General features: G+C 57.2%; 8 protein-coding genes across 8 annotated transcripts; 4 read left to right on the forward strand and 4 right to left on the reverse strand.

The window, feature by feature from the left end:
* Positions 1-9: 9 nt before the first annotated feature.
* Positions 10-1773, reverse strand: P884DRAFT_289787 (histone-fold-containing protein). The gene is made up of 4 exons (XM_069444017.1): positions 1338-1773; positions 904-1014; positions 704-831; positions 10-641 (listed from the first exon to the last, which is right to left on the reverse strand). The coding sequence occupies exons 1-4, from the start codon at positions 1495-1497 to the stop codon at positions 450-452; spliced, it is 591 nt and encodes a 196-aa protein (XP_069300555.1). The 5' UTR covers positions 1498-1773; the 3' UTR covers positions 10-449.
* A 2426-nt stretch (positions 1774-4199) lies between these two features.
* Positions 4200-4974, reverse strand: P884DRAFT_327322 (Prefoldin beta-like protein; the record flags this gene model as incomplete). Its single annotated transcript, XM_069445525.1, has 4 exons — positions 4200-4390; positions 4463-4655; positions 4791-4881; positions 4938-4974. The coding sequence occupies 4 exons, from the start codon at positions 4972-4974 to the stop codon at positions 4358-4360; spliced, it is 354 nt and encodes a 117-aa protein (XP_069300556.1). The 3' UTR covers positions 4200-4357.
* Positions 4975-5136: 162 nt separating this feature from the next.
* P884DRAFT_255475 (cytochrome c oxidase biogenesis protein Cmc1-like protein) lies at positions 5137-5759 on the forward strand. Its single transcript, XM_069440991.1, has 2 exons — positions 5137-5295; positions 5358-5759. Exons 1-2 carry the CDS (start codon positions 5262-5264, stop codon positions 5564-5566), a joined length of 243 nt encoding a protein of 80 aa, XP_069300557.1. The 5' UTR covers positions 5137-5261; the 3' UTR covers positions 5567-5759.
* Positions 5760-6423, reverse strand: P884DRAFT_327323 (transmembrane proteins 14C-domain-containing protein; the record flags this gene model as incomplete). The annotated part of the gene is made up of 3 exons (XM_069445526.1): positions 5760-6035; positions 6108-6129; positions 6271-6423. 3 exons carry the CDS (start codon positions 6421-6423, stop codon positions 5842-5844), a joined length of 369 nt encoding a protein of 122 aa, XP_069300558.1. The 3' UTR covers positions 5760-5841.
* Positions 6424-9016: 2593 nt separating this feature from the next.
* P884DRAFT_267151 (uncharacterized protein) lies at positions 9017-12349 on the forward strand (the record flags this gene model as incomplete). Its single annotated transcript, XM_069442082.1, has 1 exon — positions 9017-12349. The coding sequence occupies one exon, from the start codon at positions 9017-9019 to the stop codon at positions 12347-12349; it is 3333 nt and encodes a 1110-aa protein (XP_069300559.1).
* Positions 12350-14970: 2621 nt separating this feature from the next.
* On the forward strand, positions 14971-17368 carry P884DRAFT_297058 (uncharacterized protein; the record flags this gene model as incomplete). The annotated part of the gene is made up of 3 exons (XM_069444474.1): positions 14971-15271; positions 15326-16909; positions 16983-17368. 3 exons carry the CDS (start codon positions 14971-14973, stop codon positions 17366-17368), a joined length of 2271 nt encoding a protein of 756 aa, XP_069300560.1.
* Positions 17369-18034: 666 nt separating this feature from the next.
* Positions 18035-20284, forward strand: P884DRAFT_255480 (Alpha/Beta hydrolase protein). Its single transcript, XM_069440992.1, has 3 exons — positions 18035-18554; positions 18654-19798; positions 19913-20284. Exons 1-3 carry the CDS (start codon positions 18316-18318, stop codon positions 20077-20079), a joined length of 1551 nt encoding a protein of 516 aa, XP_069300561.1. The 5' UTR covers positions 18035-18315; the 3' UTR covers positions 20080-20284.
* Positions 20285-20512: 228 nt separating this feature from the next.
* Positions 20513-21975, reverse strand: P884DRAFT_192541 (uncharacterized protein; the record flags this gene model as incomplete). The annotated part of the gene is made up of 2 exons (XM_069437685.1): positions 20513-21753; positions 21909-21975. 2 exons carry the CDS (start codon positions 21973-21975, stop codon positions 20513-20515), a joined length of 1308 nt encoding a protein of 435 aa, XP_069300562.1.
* Between the last annotated feature and the right edge of the window lie 1860 nt (positions 21976-23835).

Genomic DNA, 23835 nt, shown 5'->3' on the forward strand with positions numbered 1-23835 from the left:
CGAATAGGTAGAGAGCGTGTTAGATAACGGCAGGTTATGATCCGATAACGCGGTGATTCTAGGTTGTTTTACAAAGCCAGCCCGGACGCACAACTAATGGTACTGTTCTTCTCCCTTGTCACTCTGCACACGTTGGGAAATATCAAATTACCTTACCCAATACCTCAGGAGGCTGAGCCGTCGAAAAGGGTGCTGTAACGCCAAAGAGATTACACCTCAATACCAGATATAAGTCGCAAAATGAGACGTTCTGCCCCTGTTTCCCGTCCTGAGTTGCCCCCAATCCATACCCAAACTAATCCAGTGACGCAGCATCAGCATCGCCTCAGCTTAAAAAGAACACTGCGAACCCTGGACCCCCTGTACTTATACATTCGCGAAACAATGACCCAAAGTAGGAACGGCCGGTTAGGTGGGCGCCAGCCTTGTGCAGCACCGGAAGGAGAGGGTCAATATTCGGTTCCGGTACCGTTATGGCCGGGCTGAGCGCCGTAGAGGTTGTAGCTCTGAGTATCCCCGCCTTCTTGCTGGCCAGGGAGGCCGGCGCCAAAACCACCAGCAGGGTTTGAGCCGCCAGTAGCGCCATAGCCTTGGCTGCTCGGCCTGTTCTGTTGGTTCTCGCCCCGGTTGGACTGGGATTGCTATGGAAAGAAATCAGCATACCAACCTCGGAAGAGCAAGGAAACAAAAGGAGCAGGCATACCTCCCGGTACTTTGACAGGTAGATCTTGAGGGCCTCTGCGTAGTTTTCAAAACCGAGAGAGCTCATGGCGAAGAGGATATCCTCGCCGTTCACCGTTTTCCTCTTCTCCTGCTGGCACTTCTCAGAAGCTGCAATAGGGAGCTCATATTAGCCCGGCCTTGGTCCACACCGCGAGTCTCAACGGCTCCGCGAAGTCTCACCTTCACTGGTAATGAACGAGATGAACTCGCTGACACACTCCTGCATGCACTCCTTTGCCTCCTTGGCAATCTTGGCATTCTCGGGGAGCGCCGTCTTCATGATACGGGCCACTGGTGCAAAGTTGCGAATGTTAGCATCGTAGACATCGCTCTTGGCTGCCTTGGACGACGATGAGGAGGAGTAGGAGCCGCAAGGCGGTTGCGGTGAATCAGGCGGCGAATGGCCCGACATGGGACATGGAGCGGCGTGCGGTTAGTTGCGCGCGCGGTCGTCTGATAGGCAGGACAGAGACGGCGCCAGTCAAGGAGGGTTTCGTCGCCATGCAAGCTGAGCGCAAGCGTTGAGGTGAAAAGGCCGCCACCACAAGCGCACGCGAATCATGGCCGAGTGGAAGCACCAGAGAAGCATCGAAGAAAAGGGCAACTTGACTTACCATTGGCTATGGGTAGCCACCGATCCTGCTCTTTAACCTCGAACTCGTAGCCGAGCCCGGTCGAGTGTGGGTCCTGAGGGTCGTTCATTTGTCCTTCGTCGTCACCCGACGGTGCACCTTGTTCGACATCCTTTGGATTGGATTGGGGAGAGTCGGACATATTTGGCTACCTGCAGCGGCTGCTGGCTTCTTGTAAATTCCTTGGACTGCCAGCTCGTACGGCTGGTAGAGTGAGTGATGTGTCGTTGGACACGTTGCAGGGTTGTAGGGCTTGCGGCCTGCTCGCTCTGGCGGCTTGACCTGCAAGAGCTGCGTCAAGCGGTACCTCTCTGCCTGCCCCAGGCGTGCTCTGACTGGCTCTTCCGCCCGATTTTCAGGCTGTAACAAGGACTGGAAGCCTTAGGGGGCTTGGAGGCAAGGTGGGGTGGAGATGGGGCAGGAGGGGTGGTGGTGGTGGTGACCGGCAAGGAGACCGAGACTGGCTGGGCCGGCACTGATGGGGCTCTCGTGGGGTGAGCCGGACTGGTGGGTTGGTGGGCAGGTGCAAGGGTGTGTGGGATGCGACAACGGCTCGAATGTCTCCCCGCTACCCGCTCGATCTCTTCTGCTGCGGGAGTATCTGGAACCCGAGATAGAAGGTAGGGTCGACGAGGCAGGGCACCGAATCTGGGCAAGTGGATGAACGGCTTGCTGTGTTCCGTACCGCCGGCTCGAACGTACGTAGTTTCTCCCTGTACCAAGGTCCAGCGGTTACACCGGACTGGCGCTGCGATAGCCGGTTGGTTGAGTGCGTCCGGCACGGGTCAGAACGGTTGCGGATTTCGGGATGGACAAGAGATTGGCTGTGCTGCCACGGCCTTGATTGCGTGCGTCGTGGGATCACTGCAGAGTCGTGTCAGAAACCGGTGCTATGCCCACGGGGGGGAAGTGGGTTCGCAAAGTGCCCGGGCGACTAGGAAGCGGAGTCCAGCAGGCAGTAGTGCAGTGCTCGCTACCGACGGCGAGATGCAAGACGATGCGCTGCGCTGCCATGCCATGCCATTGCGCTCATGGCTACCAAACTTACCCGGGGTCTCCGTACCCGATACCGTGGCGCGGGAACAGTCAACTGGGGTTGTCCTGTATGTTGCTGGTCTAGCCTCGGTGTAATGTGCTACCAGTGAGCGGTGTCTGAGCTGGCCGCGAACCTAGTGTCGGCTTGCGATGCAAGACGCTGCAGCTCACGCGTGGGGTTGTTGCGGTTGGAGGATGAAGTCGGGTGAAGAGAACGCGCACGGGAGAAGCGGGTCTTGAGCCAGCCAAGGTACCTGGCCATGACAGCGCGCCCCACCGCCAAGATGGCGCTTCGGTCTGGGTAGCTGCTGCACTTGGTAACGAAGTACCATATACTTTCCAGGTTGTTTCCCGACCCATCCACAAGACACAAAAGGCCGTCGCGCATTCGCTGTCGAACATTGGCTCTCTTTGATACAGGCTTTTTAATGGCAGTATATCTTCTAGCGGTCTGTTTGAGACCCGGCGTTCTTCACACAGGTCGTCGGCTGCCCTAGGTTTACATGTGTCGGGGGTTAGCAGCGACATGCAGCCCAAATTTTGAGACAAAAGCACTGGGCATCACATAGTTATCGCATGGGTCAGCATTTGGACTTTAGGGCAGCATTCATATTACGAGGTGAGATTTGGTGCTATGTACTCCGTAGGGTACAGTGTACTTCAAGATCAGCAGATCACCTACGACGGACAAAACGAAGAGCCATCGGAGAAGACTCAAGTGCGGTTAGCTTGCTGCAGGGCAGGTATTGTTGCATCCATTCTGGTTAATTCACTCGTTAGAGCGGTGAATGCATTTCCGTCGGTACCTTAACCCGTGCGAGTGTGTAGAATCCAGGCGGACCGCGGGTTATGTGGAGGCCAGGCCACACCACCACTGCCACAAAAGCAGGTAAATTTCCCAGAATCAGAGATCATATCCAAGCCTCGTTGTAACGATGCCGTAGGTGTGGTGTGCAAAAGGATCTCTTGGCGTTTCCATGTCGGGAGAATTTGATCTAGAGGTGCTGGGAGAGAACAATGGATGATTCGACAATTGCTGTTGCCAGGAAATGCCTTACGCAGGCCGGCACATACACTACGCACTGCTGGTACACGAGCCTAATGGATGCAAGAGACGCAGGCGACGCGGATTGGGCTGAAAGGCTAGGTAGGTGGGCTGAGGGCCGAGGGCCTGGGTGCTATGACGGGATTGGTTCTGGCTCCTTCTCACGGTTGGGCGGGGTTTCCCCTCGCCGTATGGATTGACAAATGTGAGTTGGCCGGGTGCTTAAATGCCCCGTTTCGGGCCAATGATGTAATTCCGAGATCGATCAAAGGACCTCATTGGTGATAAAAACCGCCGTCTTTGGAAAAGTTGGGAAATCCGCGTCTCGATCAGTCGTGCTTCGTGACCTTGGCGGAGAGAGCTGCCAGACATACAAAACCCCGGAGAGGCCAACCTCTGCGTGAATGGGCACGGAAGCCGCATATGGAGCCCTATCCGCGTAACCGTCATGGTTGTCGAGCTCCATGAGCCCGTCTCTCGGCTCACCCCACCTCGAGATTCCCTACCCAATCCCATCGCAGCCTAACCGGGGGGCCTGGGAGCCTGTTGGGCATCGTAACAAACTTCGCCGCTAGGCTCCAACTGGACAGCAGGCTTGTACAACTCACCACACCTTCGAAGTAAAAGGGAACAACTATTCTACATGTCGTCAACCTCCGCAGGCATATTGCATTTTCTTCATGGTGGCCTGTGGCCGGGTTCCCTTCCCGTGCGCAACTGCTTGAGGAAGCAAGGGGGGTGACATGGCGTTGCAGAAGAAGGCGGGGGGGACAAGTCCGTCTCTGCATGGGGCGTCACCCCAAGATGCTGTTTTGCCAGCCCAACTTGAGCAAGTCAACACGCCCTCGAGTTCTTTCGGTCTTGTGATGATGACATGGCCTCGATGGTGTCACCTCAAATCCTCCACCGCGCGGCTGCCCCTTCATGACTGCACAACTTGGACATTGTTCTTTTTCTGCGAGGGGAAGTCAGTCATGGCAGTACAACAGGGCCAATCCAGGCCCAAATGGGAAGCGTGTCCGCGTACCTTCCACTTGTCAAGCTCATCCTGCTTGGCCTTGTACTGCTTGACGAGATCATCCAGGACCTTCTTCAGCCCTTCGGCATTCGTTCGGAGAGCGGGGATCACATCCTTGACGGTTCGCTCCACGAGAACACCATTGATCATGCGGAAGCATTTGCGATCGCCCGGAAGGGGTTCCAACGTTTCAAGAACGAGTCTGCCGCCGCGGTTAGCGATGAGCGGTGAGAAAGTGCGGAATCAAGCGGTGTGATGATAACTAGGGGTCAGGGCATGCAAAACGTGGAACGACTCTCGGAACCCAGAAAGCGTAAGAAAGGAGGGGTTGTCTGACTTATGCTCTTCGGCTTCCTGCTCGACATCGCCAATTTTCTGAGCGATCTGCTGTAGAGTATTCTTGTAAGTGGTGTATTGCACTTGGAGGTCTGTAGAAGGAGTTAGGATCACGACCTATATCGGTGCTTCTCAAACGTCATCTAACCTTGTTGCCTCTTAGCTGCCGCTGTCTGAGATGCCATGGCTGATGTGGGGAGTCAAGGAAACACGGCTGTCGTTTCGAGATTTGACATTTGGAATCGTTCAACATAATCCGTACATGCCCCGCTGATGGCCTGGCGGGGTTCGATATGGTATCTCCAGGCTGTGTTGGCCCCTGCGGGTTTGTGGGCCAATCCATTCCCGGACAGCGCGTGGCTGGTCAGAGCGCATCAGTTCCACTAGAAATCTCAAAGTTCGCGACGGAACTGTCTGGTACGACCCGTCCCGATAAATCGACGCCCCGCGTGCTCTCAACTGTTGACCGACAATGCATCCTTTACTCTTCACTAAAGACAACGCTGGTGAGAGAGGTTTCTGTTTATCTGGGAGCATTGCAGTCTCCTGACGCAGCTACGGGCTACAGGGTGCGAGCAGTTGATGGCGGCGCTCGAGGAGTGCCATGCGAAGGGGTTCATATGGAAAGCGGCCGGCATGTGCAACGATGCCAAACAACAACTCACTGAATGCCTTCGAGCCGAGCGGTTGAAGAATCAGAGCCTGAATCGGAACAGCGTCCAGGACAAACGAACCAAGATACGACAAAAGTGGAAAGAAATCGACGAGAATTCATAGACCCCATCGGCACGGTTTCCCGGGCATACGTTCTTGCCGATCTGCCAATCTGCCATGGCCGGCAAGTGGGCGGTGAACTCGAGAAAACACGAGAAGGCAACACGATACATCTCAAGGGCCAGGTCGCGACGCCTGGTTGGTTGTACGATATGACAAGCTCAGAAAGTGGCGACGATGGTGTATAGTATGGGAGGTGGAAAAAGCGCGCATGTCTTTGGGTTGTAACATTATGATATTTGTTGTCCATCCCGAGCACCAGACATCTGTCGACTCGCCTACAACCCCCGTCGGAAGGCATCGCCAAACGTAACCAGCCCGTACGCCGCGAGCAAGGAGAGCACAATGGGCACGGGCTTTCGGAGCCGGATTGCCCTGGGAAACGCAGAACCGCCGAGGACAATGGACGCGAGAAGACTCAGCTCGACGCCATAGGGATCGCCATTACTGATGCGGTAGCCGCCCAGTCCGTCTGGTTGGGTGAGGATCAGTTATTGCTCTAAACACGATCGTGAGGAGTTGGGAAGGTAGAAATATAACCTACAGAGAAAACCCACTGCTGTTCCCTACCAACGCTGTCAGCCTACTCGCGCCGGATAAACTGTTCCACGAGCAGTTTGGGAGATAGCTCGCAGTCGCGGAAGCCCATGGATCTCCCGAGACGTGTTGCGTATCGCGGGAAACGGGAGTACGGATTGTTTACTTACTGCGATCAAGCTGGGTCGGCTTCGAGTGCGGGCGTATCCGACAGCTCCGCCGCTGACTGTCAGCGCCGCGAGGACGTACGACGGAAGTTCGAGGCCCTGCGACGACGTTAGCATCCCAAACTGTTCAAGTGAGCTGTGGGATGCTGGTACCATATTGATGCGCAATTGTGGCTTTAGTTGCTGTAGTGGTGTCGTTCTGGGTCAGGCCGCTGGTCTTGATGCGTTCGTAGCTCCTCCGAGGTTCCCATCATCGGTCCAGCAGCTTAGCTAATCCGAGCTGCAGTGCCAAGCCGGTGATGTGGGGTCGTTCTTCCATTTCGTCATTCAGGGGAACCGGCATGTCTCCATTCACAGTAGTGTACGGATAACACGACGGAGTAATAAGAGAACGTAAAGTTACCTAGGCACTTTACCTTACCCAAAGAGCGACTTCAGCCATTCCAAGTACATCGCGTAAGGTACCGAGCGCCTGATACCTTAGCTGCCTGGTATACTACTCAGTATATGTGATTCAAAAATTGATCAACTGGTACAAGAAGTGTCGAGTTCTGCAGCACTTTCCGTTAACACCTGGGCAACTCGCACAATCTCACGCTCCTCCGTGCTACGAGCTTTTCGCTCTTCGGCCAGGGTCTGCTGGGGGACAGCACTCAAAACCGCGATTCCAAGACATTTGCTGCCCACTTCTGCCCGCTCTGCTCCCCACTGACAGACTTACGTGAAGCGAACGTACCATCCACTCAGCGCAACAATGGTAACGGGAGGACATTGAGACAGCTTGGGGTTTGAGTTCCTCAAGGCTTTGCGAGACGCCGGCAGAGATACATGCTCCCAGCGGAAAGTTCACAACCTTGGTAATGCCGTTTTCGCTAGTATCGGAGTGTGTCGGAGCTGAAAGGACTTTGAACGCACTGCCACCAGGCTATGCTCTTAGCTGGCCGATACCATTTCAACACTCGACATCAACGTTTTATAGTGAAAACCCCACGGGAAAGAAAAAAAACCAACACAAGCTTTTGACAATCTCCCTGGCTGACAGCTTCTCAAGGGGGAGCGGCTTGGGAGCGTACTGTATAGTTTGTTCTTTCCCAGCTCTTGGTAGCGTAAGAGGGATAAAACAAATACCGAATGACTGCTAAAGTGAGTTTGAGACGAGATAGGCGATGTCTAGGCCGGAGATAAGCCTACCATGACCAATGCAAGGGATGTGTGTGAAGCAGCCGGGGCGCTGCTTGGACAGCTGGCCAACAGCACTTCGGTGGCACGAATGAAATCGTGTGAAACCAAAGAGCACGAAACTAAGGGCAAGGTAACAGTTCCTACAATTGTAGTAGGTGCCAGTCGGGGTAGCGCAAGGGACAGAATGCATGTCTGTCCACCTATTACACAGCAGAAGTTTTGTGAAGGAAGCCCAATAATCGGCTGCTTTGTTGGAAGCATGGAAGGTAGGGTACGGAGTAACTACGGGTGCGTGCCCACCTTGAGTGAACCAGTAGCCTGCCGAGTCTACAACCAACAACTGCGGGGCCTCCACAATTCCGCCCACGACTCTGCCAGTAAGCTCGAATCCAGCACAGCCTCGACAGTGCTTCATCAAGCCTTGTCCACCCACCAATCACGAAATTGCTTGACGTGCATGCAGATTGACCTCAATGGCAAGAAGCTGCCGGGCTAAAAAATCGAGCTTGAAAACATCTCATGTCCGTGCGGAGCTTCCATTCGAACGGTTTTGGAGGCATTGCTAACAGGCCCCGGGGCAGAACCGACAGGCACTCTCCTCTGCGGTCGGGGGTGGCTTGGACCAGAACGCTCGAGTGCACCCCCATCTCAGCTCGATATCGTACTGCTAATGGCGAATGAGGGGTACTAGTAGTACACCGAGAAACCAGGTTGAGATCAATACTCAGAGCCACGGAGCAACCCAAGGCATTTCTGCAGGCAACTTGAACCCAGTCTACCTCTGGTGAATGCCTTGTTCCCCCACTTTCATACCTTGACCTTCTAGGCTGCCTCAAATACGGGCAAGTCTTTGCAGGCGCCCAGAGGTAGGTATCAGGTAGGAATCCGTACCGTACGGAGGATCTGAAGTGCTTTGTAGCGTCAAAATGTCAGCGGAGAACCCTACGCATACAGTGCATACATACAAGTTGCATTCTCGTTGTTTCTTGCCTTGCCTTTTCGCGGTCCGTTTCCTTCCTGAACTAGTAACTTAGCTCAAGGCTCTCGGAAGCGCAGCCGCCTGCGCCTCAACCCCATTTTTTACGCGCGGTGCCAGCGGCCGGCCGTGACACCCTTTTCCCTTCCGGGGCATCCAGCGGCTCCGCGACCCAGGACGCCCTCTGTGCCCGGCTGCTCTCTTTGCTCCCCCACGTGAGGCAGTCGGTCTTTCTCTACGGCCACATCCGACAACATCTCCTAGACTCCTACCTATCTAAATTTTCCATGGACTTCGCTTGCGTGCGATCCTGTTCCTGAAGTGTAGCGAGCTGTCGAGCAAGAGTGATTGCCAACCGCTTCGCAACAGATTTGCAGCAGTTCTCAGCTCGTGCCTCGCTCACCCCGCCGTGCGCAGCCGCAGCGCACCACCTGCCATCCATGCCTGCCGCCTAATTCTCCCCACGCTCAAGCATTCGGGAACTGCGCACCACACCCGCAACTGGGACGTTCCTTCTTGCACAGCGTCGGGGTGCTACCCCCATGCCAAATAAATACTCTTTCGCGCAGCCACTTGAACTTCGCGGCAATCATGTCTTCCACTTACACCTACTATCCGGCGCCCGGCTCCAACACCACCGCAACCAGCCGGGACAAGGTCGGGCAACCCCGCAATACCACGACCCAAGATTTCCAGCACCTCAGCCCCTTCTCGCCTCAAGTCGGGAGCAGCTCATCTTCCCCAGGATTCAGCATTCACACGCCGGCCGACTCGGTTTTCACCGACTTCACCGAGGCCGACGACCCCTTCTTCGGCGTTGATTTCAACGCCCCTGGTGTCGCTACACCTTCATTTTTGCAAGACGACGTCCAGCCGATTGATGGTAGCGGAGCCCTCGCCGACGGCTCCGGCATCCTGGCTGCACCCGCCGAATCACAGCATGTGAACCATGCCGCGTCGTATCTACCACTGAGCCCCGACAAGACCCCTTCGTTGCCTGGGGGCTCGCCCAACAGTCAACTAAAGGAGGAGGCTGCCTCACGGGGCGTGTTTCCGGACTTGGTTCAGACCTCTGTCGCACCTCAGAACCTGTCGCTCACACACGAGTCGACTGCCGCCTCGGAGAGCAAGCAGCATAGCGGCCCTCAGCTGACGCCCCGAACTAACGACAGCGCCAACACCAGCGAGGACGGCATTGCACCGGCCGCCACCATGCAAAGTCCTCTTGTTACGGTGTCCCATTGGGATAGGGACCATAACTCGGGCATATCCGAGTCACAAGACGCCGGGGCAGCACAGACTCGCGGCTCTCCCACCTTCTCAACAGCCCGCGATGGAACCGGCCGGTGGATCCCCGACCATGTTACGGGACAAGCGGGTTTGCCCCCTACGGCTCGCTCCGACGCCCAGGTTGAGAGCATAAACGGCCTGGCGACCCAGAGGGATATGGAGCAGTGCAAGCAAGAGATCGATGAATGGTTACAAAGGTCGACACACTCGTCCGACATTACCCCACCAGACCCGCCAGATGTCGAAGACGACGGCATTCCCCAGAAGGAGATCCCCTTGGGCAACATGACGGAAAACAAACCCATTCCTGGGCAGACGTATTTTCGCGAGACGGGGGGCGGCCCATTGACCCGTGAAGATCTGGAGATCATGCGCCAGGGTCGGCCCTGGGAAGACGCGCCCATCCCTTTCTCGATTTCGCAGTCAAACTCCACGGCGTACCAGCCCGAGACTTCTAATGCTGCCATATCGAAGTACCAGCGGATGTGTCAGGACAATGATTCCATCGTGTCGAGGGCGGCGACCTGGGGCACACGGCGGCTTAGCTTGCCGAGCCTTATTGACACCGAGGTTCAGATCACCGGGAACCTTTTCAAGAAGCTGTCCATTGGGCGGGGAGAAGCGAGGCGGCCGAGCATCCTCGGAAACATCCGCAGTCTCGTTAGGAGACCAAGCAACTCCGGCAACAAACGCAGCCGTGCCGAGCATGAGGATGCTAGCTCCTCTGTGACAGAGTCCTCGACCGAGAAGAAGGACACCCAGGCCAAGCTCTCCCCTCCGAGTCCTAAACCCGGGTGGGCCAAAAAGCAGAGCGTGCCGAGCATCAATACTGCCTTTGTGGATGTTGGAAGCAGGATCGCCTCCATCGGCACAACCCATGCCCGGACCAGCTCCGTGAGCGCGACTCCCATAACCTCGCCGAAAAGTCCTGGCGGCCTCAGTCTGAGCGTGAAGAGGCCCCTTCGTTTCCGGAGCAAGTCGGAAACGTCAGGCATCGTCGACTTGTGGAAGCGGACCGGCGGGCCGCCGGTGCCCAATACCAAAGTACACGCTGCTCCCGAGGCCGATGAGGATGAAGAGGACGAAGACGATCTGTACGAAGAGGGAGATGTGAAGAACGACCCTGGCAATCTCATTGAAGAGATTACGCCTACTATAGCGGGTTTCCAGCAGCACGTGGTGAGACTGAACCCGATGCTGAACACCCCCGGCCACTACCTGGTCGACCGCATCGCCCACCAGCAGATGGTCCGGTACAAGAACCTTCTGAATCTCAGGGTGAAGCATTTACAGGCTGTCGCTGCCGGGAGCTGCCAATGCGGCTCCACGTGCGTTGACTCGGGCGGCAGTGCCAACATTCTAGATTCGAAAGGCGAGCAACGCGGCCTCGATCCGCCCTCCTCCAGATTTGACGGCTCGGATGGAGATATCACGCCAGTCGAGGGCCTCATCAACCAAGACAGCTTTCCTCAAGGTATCCCCATGCCGCGGACCACCTCGTTACCGGCCGAATTCGAGTGCCAGTTGTGTTTCACGGCAAAGAAGTTCCAGAAGCCGTCAGACTGGACCAAGCACGTGCACGAGGATGTCCAGCCTTTTACTTGCACATGGGAGCGCTGCAGGGAGCCCAAGATGTTCAAGCGTAAAGCCGACTGGGTCCGCCACGAAAACGAAGGGCACCGCCACCTCGAGTGGTGGACTTGCGATGTCGACGACTGCCGTCACAAGTGCTATCGGCGCGATAACTTCCTCCAGCATCTGGTGCGCGAGCACAAATTCGCCGAGCCGAAAATCAAGACTAAGGCCGCCATGAAGCGGGCCGCCGGTGGCATAGACCCGACCTGGGCAAAGGTGGAGCAGTGCCACCATGAGACTGATGCCCTGCCTCAGAGCGAGGCATGCCGCTTCTGCGGCAAGACCTTCCCGTCCTGGAAGAAGCTGACCGTACATTTGGCCAAGCACATGGAGCAAATCAGCCTGCCGATACTCAAGCTCGTGGCCAAGAAAGAACTCGACGAACATACCATTATCAGCCCCGTCCAAGACCCGCCGCCCCGCCAATTTCCCCATGATTTCTCGGACAAGCAGGACCAGCATCGTGCTTTTGGTCCTTCACTGACGATTCCCCGGTCCGGGCCGATGGCCTATCCGCACCACGGCCCGCCTCTAGGCATGTACCCCCTCGCCCCGCCTACCCAGGGATACCATGCGGCGGGCCTCTACAGCCCAAACTTCGACAGCCTCTCCCACGGAATAGCGCAGAGGCAGATCAGCATGCCGCCCATGGCCCATCACCAACCCCGTCATCAACACCAAGGCTTCCAGATCCTCAACTCGCAGGCCACGTTTCCGGAACTACCCACAACCTCGGCGGGCGCTTACATGTCTACGCCACCCCAGGCGAGCCCGAATTACATGACCATGGCGCCCGACCTAGAGCCGTTCCCCACCCTAAGCATGGATGCTCTAGGACTGGGGTTGCAGAATCCAACGGGTGTGGCAGAGCAGCTGCCATACGGCAATGGTGGCCTCGCGGTTGAGCAGCAGCAGCAGCAGCAGCAGCAGTTCACACCGCAGGGGTCGGTGTCGCCTTACGGCCCCTCGCCGAATATGCCGCAGGGCGGATTCTTCTAGGAAAAAAGCACTTCCCTGGCTAAGTTCGTATGGATTGGAAAGTATGGTTGGCATGTCTGGTGTCTCCAATGGTTGTGCTGCGGCCTCGTTCGGGCGTTGTTCTCTGATACCCCCATCTTTGTTGTTTGTATGCCGTCATGGCGCGTTATCCGTTGTCCTTTGCTCAGGTTGAGTTCTCGCTTGCGGCGGATACCCTGTCTTGTTTCTTTTCTCCCTTCCTTGGCCTTTTCCGCCTTCAATTGCTTCGTTTGGTATAGAATTTGGCGGTCTTACTTCATTGAATAGGTGAATCGACTTTTGAATTGTGGGTGTTGTGATCTTGGGAAGAGAGGATATGGATACGTGGTGCACATACCTGGATGGATGCTGGTTTGCCTTGGCTTGAGGATATAAATGGGTCTTTCTACCTTTAGTTGCTCATGGCCTCGGGGCACTCACTCAATAGACCTCGCTTCCTGACTGTCCGGTGTCATGTTGATGAATCAGGTCCCTAGAAAGTGCATCTTCATCTGAAGGGAACACTAGCAGCTCAGGACGGAGGAGGAGACGTGACTATTTAATGGGTGGCTCTGGTTGTGCATTCCGAAATATGCTAACAAGAACCGAGTGCTGTGTAAGAGTGGGCTTGGAGGAGATTTTAAGGTCTAATCTCCAATAGTTATTCCCAATAATTACAAGGGTATCTTCGTTGGAATAACGACTCCATACACAGTAGTGCTCATCCTCCTATCTCCCTGTTCGGCTCTGAGTGGGGGCTTGCTAAGAGACACTTGGTGATTCGTCAACCAAGCAGGGTCTAGAAGCAGAATCTGGAATGACCGGATGGAGGGGGGGGGGCCCGGTCCCTGATTATATACAGAGTAGTGTAGTGTACATACACTAAGTATCTGGCCAATGTCGTCATGATGCGGTGAAAAGAGCACGGTGTCTCGTCGGGTTGGGAAAGAGCACCCTGGTGAGTGAAGCTGGGTACACTATAGAACTGGGGCCTGTTGTGGCTGAACCTCATTTCTTCCTAATATGGCATCTGATTCTGCTGTTCCAGGGTCTTTATGTACACTATTATTATCCATCTGGGCCTGTCGTGCCCACCATAGTTACCGACCGATGAATTAATTAGTGCACGTTGTTCGTCCTGGTTGCGGTGTCCCACATCATTTCTGTCCACGGGATTTCGTACTGAGTACGGAGTTCGCGTCATGTTCCGTTACGATCCTGCATCCGAGGTAGCGAACGGATTGGTTGCTGACTTTTAAGAGATCGGGTGTTGAAGTTGGGCTGAGGCATGTGAATCACATGAAATTGACCCAGCGGCCGGTTCCATCAGTGGATCGTTTTTGTTCATCTTGGAAGAGCGGGCGACATCGAGGGAAAAAAAGAAATTCATTTGATTAGTTGTTGACGTTCTCGATTCTCGCCCCGAGTCTCAGGAGCGCCAGCCGAGAGAACAGGCCCTCGCAATGGCGCCAGTCGCTTAAAACGGTTCGGAAGGCTCACAGCCAATCGACGCCAGTACTGCGGCCCAAAAGGGTAGCAGTGGGCCCCTCGCCAGTGCTTTCCTTCGCAGCTAATGTTTCAGAGAACCCGCTGTTGTCAGGGGCAGACAGGTGCGAACCAAGTGCCAGGGAGAGCGCGCCAGTTGTTCTCGGAGCGTTCCAGTTCTTCAAGTCCCCGCGACACCGCTTCTCAGACCTCCCGTGTTCTGCGTTCCACCACCTCCCTTGAACGAATGAGGGTGGGCGTGAGTGTTCATTCGTTTTCAACGACCCCCTGGACGTGGCTGAGCGACTGGCCCGTGAGAGTCCCGTCTGGCGGGTACGCATTTACGAATCGGTTCGATGTGGTGTGGACGAGAACGGACGGGCCCGCAGTCGCATCCTGCAAAGTCGGGTTCTCGACTCTCACCCCCCCCCCCCCCGGCCGCCTCCCTCTCTGCTATCTCGGATTGCCCTTGATGGAGCAAGGGCTCGCTCCACCAAGCGCTGGCATTCGCAATGTCGTTTCAGATACCCGCTCGGTTCCCTGCTCTCTTTTGCCTTGCCTCCCGTTCTCTTTCCTTTTGTTCTTTTCCATGATTGATCTCCTCGATCCCTGCTGCTCTCCTTGTCTTTGTTTATGCCACTGCTTTCCTGGGACTTTGCCTATCGTCACTCCCTCCTGGACGCCCTCTCGTTATTAGCTATTTTGGCTGGTGCCAAAATATTGTGACCTCGACCACTAGTGCTACCCACGCTTAAGTGAGAGCAACACAGGCTTCTTCCCCTTTGAGGGGCTTTTTTCCCCCCTTCTTCTGTTTTTGCTCCTTCTCTTCGATCCAGGTTGATCCTCGGCATTTTTTTCACCCTGGGACGTTCAGCTGTGTCTTCATTTCTCCCAGTTTCGCTCGCTACAATTTCCATCAGTCTCGACAAGTGTTTCCTTATTCGAACGCTATAGACGAACCTCGTGTGGTGCTCTTGGGATACTGAGAGTGCGAGAGCAAAAATATCTGCCGCGGGATTCGAACGGAAGAAACAGACAGGACAGGAACAGTACTGGTCCACAGAATATCGATGCACGGACGCGACACTTACGGAGAGTCCTGATCAAGCCGAAGGACAACAGCAGGAAATCGAGCAACAATGAAGCTTCTGGCTAGGGCGGCCCTGACCTGGGCGCTTCTCGCCAGTGGGGTCTCGGCTGCGGATATCCTTGAGACGGTGGGCTTCAGCAGTTGCAACTCGAACGCCAGCGTCTCGGTGGAGAGGGTAGACATCAAGTACAACAACGATGACAAGACCGTCTCGTTTGACGTGGCCGGGACCAGCAACCAGGAGCAGAAGGTGACCGCCGTCCTCGAAGTTACCGCATACGGCCAGGACATCTACTCCAGATCTTTTGACCCTTGCGAGAAGAGCACATTTGTGGAGCAGCTCTGTCCTGGTATGCCGCCCGAGACTCACCTAGCTTTCCCACGTGCCTAGCTGACAGGTCTAGTTCCCGCTGGCAACTTCGCCGCTAGAGGCACTCAGAAAATACCCGCAGAGTTTGCCGACATGGTCCCGTCGATCGCCTTTCAAATTCCGGATATCGCAGCCATGGCCACCCTGGAGCTCCATTCCAAGGACTCGGGCGAAAGGGTCGCCTGCATCCAGTCCCAAGTAACCAACGGCAAGACAGCCAGCGTCCCCGCGGTGTCGTACGTGGCAGTCGGCGTAGCCGGGGCCGCTCTCGTGCTGGGGGGTATCTCGGCAGCAGGCGCGGTCTTCGCGGGAGGCGGGGCCGCTGCCGGTGGAGGTTCTGCGGCGGGCGGGACGAGCACCCCTAGTCCAACGTTCACCGAGGTGTTTAGCTGGTTTCAGGGCATGGCCATGAACGGCATGCTGTCTGTCAACTACCCCAACGTCTACCGGAGCTTCACGAAGAACTTCGGCTTCTCGGTCGGCCTGGTCCCCTGGACAGACCTCCAGGTCTCAATCGACAACTTCCGCGCGGCCACAGGGGGTAACCTGACGGAAAACAGCGTCGAGTTTTTAAGGAACGCCACGCTCGTCTATCCCGACGGCTCGGCACAGACCACACAGCAGGGCCTGCTCAGGCGAGCGGCCGACCAGTTTGTGCATCTCGCCGCCCGGCAGATCGAAACAAGCATCAACGGGACGCTTGACGAGGCGGATCCACATGAGACTGCCGCTCAGCACACCGTCCGCGTTGCTGTGTCGGGTATCCAGGGCTATGTGCAGCAGCTCAGCATTCCGTCAGGAAACATGTTCATGACGATTCTGCTCATCGTGGCCATCATCATCGCCGCCATCGTCGTGGGCATCCTGCTGGTCAAAGTCGTCCTCGAGTTCTGGGCCCTGTTTGGAAGCTTCCCCCAGTCGCTGGCGGGCTTCCGCAAGCACTATTGGGTTTCTATCGCGCGCGCCGTGACCTCCCTGATCCTGCTACTGTATGGCGTTTGGGTGCTATACTGCGTCTTCCAGTTCACTCGGGGAGACTCGTGGGCGGCCAAGATACTGGCTGCCGTCACCCTCTTCCTCTTCACCGCCGTGCTGGCCTACTTTAGCTGGAAGATTTGGAGTACGGCGCGCAGGCTCAAGAAGGTCGAGGGCGACGTTAGCTCCCTGTACGATGACAAGAACATCTGGGTCAAATACAGCATCTTCTACGAGGCATATCGGCGTGATTACTGGTGGCTCTTCGTGCCCACCATTATCTACATGTTCGCCAAGGGAGTCATCATTGCGGGGGCGGATGGGCATGGTATGGTGCAGACGAGCGGGCAGCTCATCATCGAGGCGATCATGCTGATCCTTCTCTTGTGGAGTCGCCCGTACGAGCGCCGCTCCAGCAACATTATCAACATCGCCATTCAGGTGGTGCGCGTCCTGTCGGTCGTCTGCATCCTGGTGTTCGTCGAGCAGTTCGGCATCGCACAGACGACAAAGACCGTGACCGGGGTCGTGCTCATCGCCGTCCAGTCCGCCCTGACGGGCATATTGGCCATCCTCATCGCATGCAATGCCTTCATCGCCTGCTTCAAGATGAACCCGCACCGCAAGCGCCGCAAAGAGCTAGGTAAGACCATCACTTCTCGGACCTCTTCTGCTGTGCCACACCCGTCTCTTGAGGCTAACAGAACCGCACGCAGAAAAACTGCAAAGGCGAGACACTCTCACCCCCCTCGACGCGCGCAACTCCCTCCTGTTGAAAGGCAGCAAGACGGCTGGCTCGGACGACTCGTCGTCCATCTCGTTGCCCAATAAGTCAGGCTTCACCAATACCGCGGCTGATGTCCCTGAAAAGTACGGCAATGGCACGAACAAGAAGAGGAACAGCCGTTTTCAAGACGCGAATCTGAGCCGGGAGAATCTGGTGGCGGGGGCTGCTCCCCTTGGAGGCAACGCTGCTGTTGACCTGCGGCAGCCGACGCTGCCTGAGCTGGGTGGCGGATACGGTGGCTCCGGGTCTGGCGGACAAGGACAGGCGGGAGGGTACGAGTATGGGAATTATAGGGGGCCGTATGGGAGATGGTGAGGAGAAAGAGGGTGAGTGGTGAGCGAAGGTGACATTGGAAGATAATCGAATATAAGGCACATATATATTTGCATTTCTGGGCGAAAGAAGGCTGTACCATAATTGCGCCCATACCTTTTTTCTGTCTGTACTGTGTAAATAGGAGTTGGTATTATGTACTACAGCACGCGCATGTACGCCCCTGTGTGCCCGGATTAGCAGGATGTAGTAGCAACTGATGGGACGCGACTGGGAAGAGGATACCTCTCCATGAGCGTCCATATTGAAACTGACAACGAGCACCTTGGCCACCCGACAAATATCCAAACGACGGCTAACAGGTCCTCATTCTTGATTTTTTTTTTTTTTTCCCCTTTTTAAGCCCTTCTCTTCCTTCCTTCTCTTCCTTCCTTCTCTCCCTTCCTTCTCTTCCTTCCTTCCTTCTTCTTCTTCTTCAAAGAAAGTAAGAAGAATAGAAAGAAACAACAAGGCTGTTCTTTCAACTTGCAAGGAGCGCTGAATCTATCTAGGCAGTATCCGCACTTGCTACGAGTTTCGGCGTGGAAGAACGGATCCACACTGGCTTGAGCGCGTTCTTAACACAGCTTCCTTTGAGATGCCCCTCCTGAAACTGAGGGGCAGCACTGTGCGCAAAAACGGCCCAATGACCTCACCTCGACCGAACTGAAACAACAACTCGTCCCATTTCTCTTCATGAACTCTGGCCTGGTAACCAGGCCACCTAACAACAGTAACTAAGCGGTAACTAAGCTACCGCCAAACCCATTGTTTTTCTTCCCTTCTAGATGATATCTATGAGAAGATACTCCCGTCGTACAGAACCCCACCATAGGAATCATAGCAAGAAGGAAACAGATGGCCAAATCCGATGAATAATCCCTCCCCCCCCAAACAAATCGCCTCTTAACACACTTCCTATCCAGCCCGTCCTCGACGGCCCACGGAACATGAGCGAGCTGCAGAAGAAGTGGGCCAAAGCAAGGATCACCACAGCCATGCACACGATGGCACCGCCGCCGTCTCTCACCGACTTGGGCGAGCCCGACGAGGACCGATACAACTCGTACAGTACGGGCTCCGTGCCCAACACACCCCAGGACGACGACTCATCGTCAGCTTCGTCCGTGTCGTCCACGGGAACCGTCATCCCATCGCCAGGGAGAGCACTCTTTGCCCGGCCACAAGGGTATCTATCATCCACGCTCATCATGCCGCCCCCAGACGTGTTTTTATTTGCCAGTGGGCCTAGACAGACAATCTGATGCATGTCACCCTCCCTGCCCAGATTCCCAAACCGCTCTCTCGACCCGATCCCCTGGACGGCGTACTTTGAGCGCGAGCTGTTCCTTCCATCCCCCGACGGCTCCATCACTTATCACGCCTACCTCACCTCTCCAGCGCCGGCCGCTGGCCCGGGCAAGGTAGGCGGGCCCTTGTTTGTCACCCACCACGGCGCCGGCAGCTCGGGCCTGTCATTTGCGGTCCTCGGCGCCGAGATCAGGAAGCGCTTACCTACCGCCGGGATCCTCTCTCTCGATGCAAGGGGGCATGGCTCGACGACGACGACGACGACGACGACGGCGAATGCCGGTACTGCTGCTGCGGCGGCGACGCAGAGGGACGGCGCGATCGAAGATCTTTCGCTCTCCACCCTCGCCTCGGACCTGCTGGCCGTCATGACGCTGACAAAAGCTGCCATGCACTGGCCGTCCTTGCCGCCGGTCATATTGGTGGGCCACTCGCTGGGCGGCGCGGTCGTGACCGAGTTCGCCTCCGTCCTGCTCCCAAGCATACGATCCGGCCTCGCCCCCGCCCCTCCCGCTACCGCCATGACCACCACCACTGCCACTGCTGCCGCCGCCAGGACGAACCTGGACCTCGACGTCCTGGGCTACGCGGTCCTAGACGTGGTCGAGGGTTCCGCCATGGACGCCCTGCAGAGCATGCACGCCTACCTCGCGACGCGCCCCGCCGGCTTCGAGTCGCTGCGCGACGCCGTCGAGTGGCACGTCCGCTCGCGCACCGTGCGGAATGCCGTCAGCGCGCGCGCGAGCGTGCCCGGCCTGCTCGTGCAGACCCAGCACCCCGGTCAAGGCCCCGGCGGCGCCGGTTCCGCCGAAGGCGGCCACGGGACCGGGTTGGGTCCGGAAGGAGGAGGAGGAGGAGGAGGAGGAAGGGGGCCAGGCGTGCCTGTTGATGACGGTAGAGGTGGTGGCGGTCAGGGTCAGGGTCAGGGTCGGGGCGGCGGCGGGAGCGGAAAGGCCGACAAGCCCTGGCGGTGGCGGACCGACCTGGCAAAGACGCAACCCTTCTGGGAGGGCTGGTTTACGGGACTGAGCAAGAAGTTCCTGGGCGGCAGGGGCGGCAAGATGCTGCTGCTCGCCGGGACGGACCGGTTGGATACCGAGCTGACGATTGGCCAGATGCAGGGTGTGTGTCATTGTTTCTCCCCACCCCCTTTTTCTTTTTTTTTCTTTTTTTTTTTTTTTTGTCTTGTTCCCTGACGGAGTGGAAAACTATTGGTGCTGACCCTGACTTCATCAGGCAAGTATGCGCTGCAGGTGTTTCCCGAGGCCGGGCATTTCATCCATGAGGACTTGCCCGAGAAGACGGCCATGGCGCTGGTGGACTTCCACAGGCGGAATGACAGGAGCACGCTGGTACTGCCGCCCAAGGTATCGGATCTCCTGGCTCAGGGGAAGAAGGTATAACACTGGTTGTGGTATAAGCGAGAGTATCAAGCAGTCGCACTTTCGGAATGGGGAGGAGGGGAGGGAGGGACATGCATTATTAGCCTTGGCCAGTTGGTCACCGAGACGGGTCGGAGGCACGTTAGGATATCCGTTAGCATACACGCTCTGGGAAACCAGCGTCGCTTTTATCAGTCCTATTTTTTATTCTCCTGGGCCGTCCTCAGCCCTACAAGAAAGAAACGACGAACTATGTCCGATCCCGAACTATGTGCTCGTTTGGTTTGTTTCTATGTTTTTTGTTTGTCCGTCTAGCACGCCAGGATATCATCATACATGCCACGCCGTGAAAATGCTCTATAAGACTTAGACGCCCACATCCCGAAGATATATGCACTCCAAAAAAGAGGGAGGGAATAGAAAGAAAAGAGAGGTGGAGGGAGAGAGATACTCTTTACACCGCGATAGCTGCCGGCGCGGCAACAGGGGCGGGCTCAGCCGCCACTTCTGGCCTCTTTGCGGACTCGTCTTTGGCCTTCGCTTCTTGTTCTCCTCCTCCTCCTCCTCCTCCTCCTTCTCTTTCTTCTTCTTCTTCTTCATCTTGGCCCCTCTTCCGCTTCTTGGACTCTTGCTGCTGCCCACTCGGCTGCCCGCTCTGCTGGCCCTTCTGCTGCTGCTTGTTCTTCTGCTTGGGGCCCCGCCTGGGCTCGAATTCGCCGAGCCCGAGCACCCGGTCCGCCTCGCGCGCCATCGCCCGCATCTCCTCGTCGCACCCGAGCGCCCGGGCAAAGTCGGAGTAGGACCGGCCGCGCTGCACGTCGCGGTAGGCGGGGGCCTTGCCGGGGATGATCTGGGCGAGCAGGTACTTCGTGTTGGCGGCGCGGTTCTCGACCTCCATGGCGAAGCGCAGGTAGCGGCGGGCGACCTCGGGCCAGGCGGCCAGACCGCCGTCGGCGCGGCTGCGGAAGCAGCTCGGGTTCTTCTCGGCGGCGGTGGCGATCATGGCGCCGTCGACGCCGAACTGGCGCACCAGCCCGTCGGCGTGGTCGCGGCTCTCGACGTCGCCGTTCATGAGGCAGGCGACGCCGGCCTCGTGGCAGACGCTGCGGATCATGGCCAGCTGGCCGCGGATGGCGCGCTCGCGGGGCCGCATGGGCGTGGTGCGGCAGTGGACGGTCAGGCCGGTGATGCCGGTGCGGACGAGGCGGCGGACGAGCGCCTCGGTCTCGGCGGGGGTCTCGAGCAGGCGGATCTTGACGCTGATGCCGATGCCGAAGGCGGGCGTGATGTCGCGCGCCAGCGCCTCGAGGATGCCGGCCAGCTTCTCGGGCGCGCGCAGCAGCGCCGCGCCCATACCGCCCAGCACGCTGAAGGGCTTGGGGCAGCCGGCGTTGACGTCGATGCCGGCGACGTCGGCCGCCACCACGCGCGCGGCGGCCACGGCCCGCTCCGCGTCCGACGTGCCCAGCTGGAAGACGAGCTTGCCCTTCTCGCGCTCCGGGTCCAGGCGGTAGATGACGGACTCGGCGGCGGCGGCTTCGTTATTGTCGTTGTCGTTGCTGTTGCTGTTGTTCCTGGCGGCGCTGTTGGCCGGGCTGTAGGCGTGGGAAGGCTGCCGTGTGTATTCGATCATGCCGGTGCGCGGGTTGACGCGGCGGGTCGCACCGATGAGGGAATGGTCGACTGTTTCGGGGCCTGGTGGAAAAGGGTCAGTATACCGGTTATGTGTGTGTGTGTGAGAGAGAGAGAGAGAGAGAGAGAGAGAGAGAGAGAGAGAGAGAGATCTCCGCGCCGGGGGGAAGGGAGGAGAGTGTGTGCGGGGCTAGAGAAAGGGGGGGGGGGGGGCGTACCCCAGACCAAGTCGGCGCCGTAGTGCAGTGCGAGAAGGCGTGAGGGTAATTCGCCCGATCGCACCATGGGCGCGAGAACTAGCTTCCCGCGGTAGTCGACGCCGCGGGGCGGGATGGGAACGCGCGGAAGGGCTGTTGCGGCGGGAGTCGTGGCGGTTGTTGGCGGGGCCGTTTCGGTTGCTCCGGCTGCCGTGGTCGCTGTAGTCGCCGCGGAGGCAGCGGTGGCAGCGGTCGCAGCAGTCGCGGGGCTAACGGGAGTCTCTGCCGTGGTCGCCATGATGCTGATGCTCCGAATCCCACGCAGAAAGCGGGCAATTCGAAACATCACAGCGTTGGAAGCCGCGGGGGTGGGGATCGAGTCAGAAGCAGCGGGCGCATCCAAGGCAGGATGGATGGCCGGTTCCGTTTCCGCCGTATGAAATCGAGAAATAATTCGGTGTTACGGGCGGGTTGCGATAACTAACTAGCTAGTTTAATCACTAATCTGCTCCGTCCTTATCTTATCGATAGAGCCAGCACTTCATACAACCTAACCCTGAATCCAGCTGGTCGGACCAAGTAACTAACTAATCCGTCCTCCGTACACACTACAAGTTGACGGCCTTTTTTATGGACCCCCCTCATGTTCGCATGGAGGTGGGATGTGATGTTTACCAGTGGTTGGTACAAGCTTGTTTTTGGCGTCATCCCTTCTTTCTTACCTCTGGAGTCAGGTGCAGGGCGAGGCGATGGGCAGGTCTGCATCTCTTTCCCTTCCCTCCCCGTTTCCCCGGGAATTTCCTCATCCTCTCATCTCGGAACCAAATAACGTTACTTTGTAATTCGTGCTCTCGCACTCGTTCCCCGTGCCCCTGGTCCACCTCCGCCCATTGCTCTACCCGTGTATGCCACGCCATCAGTGTTGCTGCCCAAGGGATCTCTGTCTCTGGCCGGAGAGCAGGCAAATAGCTAGCTGGCGGGAGTGCGATATATCTCCACGAAAAACAGGGGTTTCGCGGTTCAGATGCTCCCCGCGTTGCGTCATAGCACAGAGCCCCGCGCCGCCTCGTGCGCACTGCGGCGTATGCGCTCTCTGGCCGGGTAACGTTATATTGCGCTGGGAAAAGGCGACGGGGTATGGGGCGAGCCACGAGGCAGGACCCGCATAAGGGCTTGAGCGTCAAACGCGGCAGGCGGCAGACGTGTTGGAGCGAATCCTCCGCCACTCCCGACATACCGAGGATGTCGCCGAGAACATCTCGGTGGCGGAGATAGATCCCCGTATCCGGTGCCGGCAACCCGCCTTGGCGTGTAGTACGTTGCGCTCTTCGTAACCTCTCACCGCCGGCCAAGCCTACCGAGTCCGCGATTCTCCAGGCCCCGGCGCGTCTGCGCCTGCTGAACCGAGCTGCCCCGTTCGCCCGGAAGGGGTTCGCATTGCTGTGGATGAAGCCGACAGACCCATCCCCCGTCGGCTGCCTCGCGACGCGCATGGGGCGCCCGCGAGGTGTTGGCGAGCAAGTGGCCACCGGAGAAAGAGCGTCGAAGCTTTTTCGCCCGTGGTCGCGTACAGTACATACATAGTCATACTAGAGTAGTACAGAGTAGTTACGCCGGAAAGTTGCCGATTAGCGACTAGCGACCACCACGTCGAGCATGTCCCTTCATCAAAACATCAAACATCCCACCAGCCAATCCTTCTTGCTAGTGCACTGCAAGCATCGCCAAATAGCCAAAGCCAACTGCTGATCGTCGTTAGCTCGGCCCGCTTTTTAAGGGTCCTGGAGTTGTCCCATCTCGGCGGGTTGAGTGGAGTGCCTGGGTAGTTATCGATGTTTGAACGCTGAGGAGCACAGACGACCGAAAGTGACAGGACAGTGCGGGGAGGCCTAACTAAGCTTAGAGTTGCCCACGTCTGGAATGGGATAAGGAGAGAGAACCAAAAAAA

This window comes from Thermothelomyces heterothallicus (assembly GCF_042370625.1).
Source record: "Thermothelomyces heterothallicus CBS 202.75 unplaced genomic scaffold P884_scaffold_3, whole genome shotgun sequence".
In the NCBI taxonomy this organism is placed as follows: Eukaryota; Fungi; Ascomycota; class Sordariomycetes; order Sordariales; family Chaetomiaceae; genus Thermothelomyces; species Thermothelomyces heterothallicus.

Coding starts and splice junctions, on each gene's coding strand:
- P884DRAFT_289787 (XM_069444017.1), bottom strand. CDS start 1,497: ATGTCCGACTCTCCCCAATCCAATCCAAAGGATGTCGAACAAGGTGCA. Junction 1,015..1,337: donor GTGGCTACCCATAGCCAATG/GTAAGTCAAGTT, acceptor ACTTTGCACCAG/TGGCCCGTATCATGAAGACG. Junction 642..703: donor ACCTGTCAAAGTACCGGGAG/GTATGCCTGCTC, acceptor TTCTTTCCATAG/CAATCCCAGTCCAACCGGGG.
- P884DRAFT_255475 (XM_069440991.1), top strand. CDS start 5,262: ATGCATCCTTTACTCTTCACTAAAGACAACGCTG. Junction 5,296..5,357: donor CTTCACTAAAGACAACGCTG/GTGAGAGAGGTT, acceptor TACGGGCTACAG/GGTGCGAGCAGTTGATGGCG.
- P884DRAFT_255480 (XM_069440992.1), top strand. CDS start 18,316: ATGAGCGAGCTGCAGAAGAAGTGGGCCAAAGCAAGGATCACCACAGCC. Junction 18,555..18,653: donor CTCTTTGCCCGGCCACAAGG/GTATCTATCATC, acceptor CTCCCTGCCCAG/ATTCCCAAACCGCTCTCTCG. Junction 19,799..19,912: donor GACGATTGGCCAGATGCAGG/GTGTGTGTCATT, acceptor TGACTTCATCAG/GCAAGTATGCGCTGCAGGTG.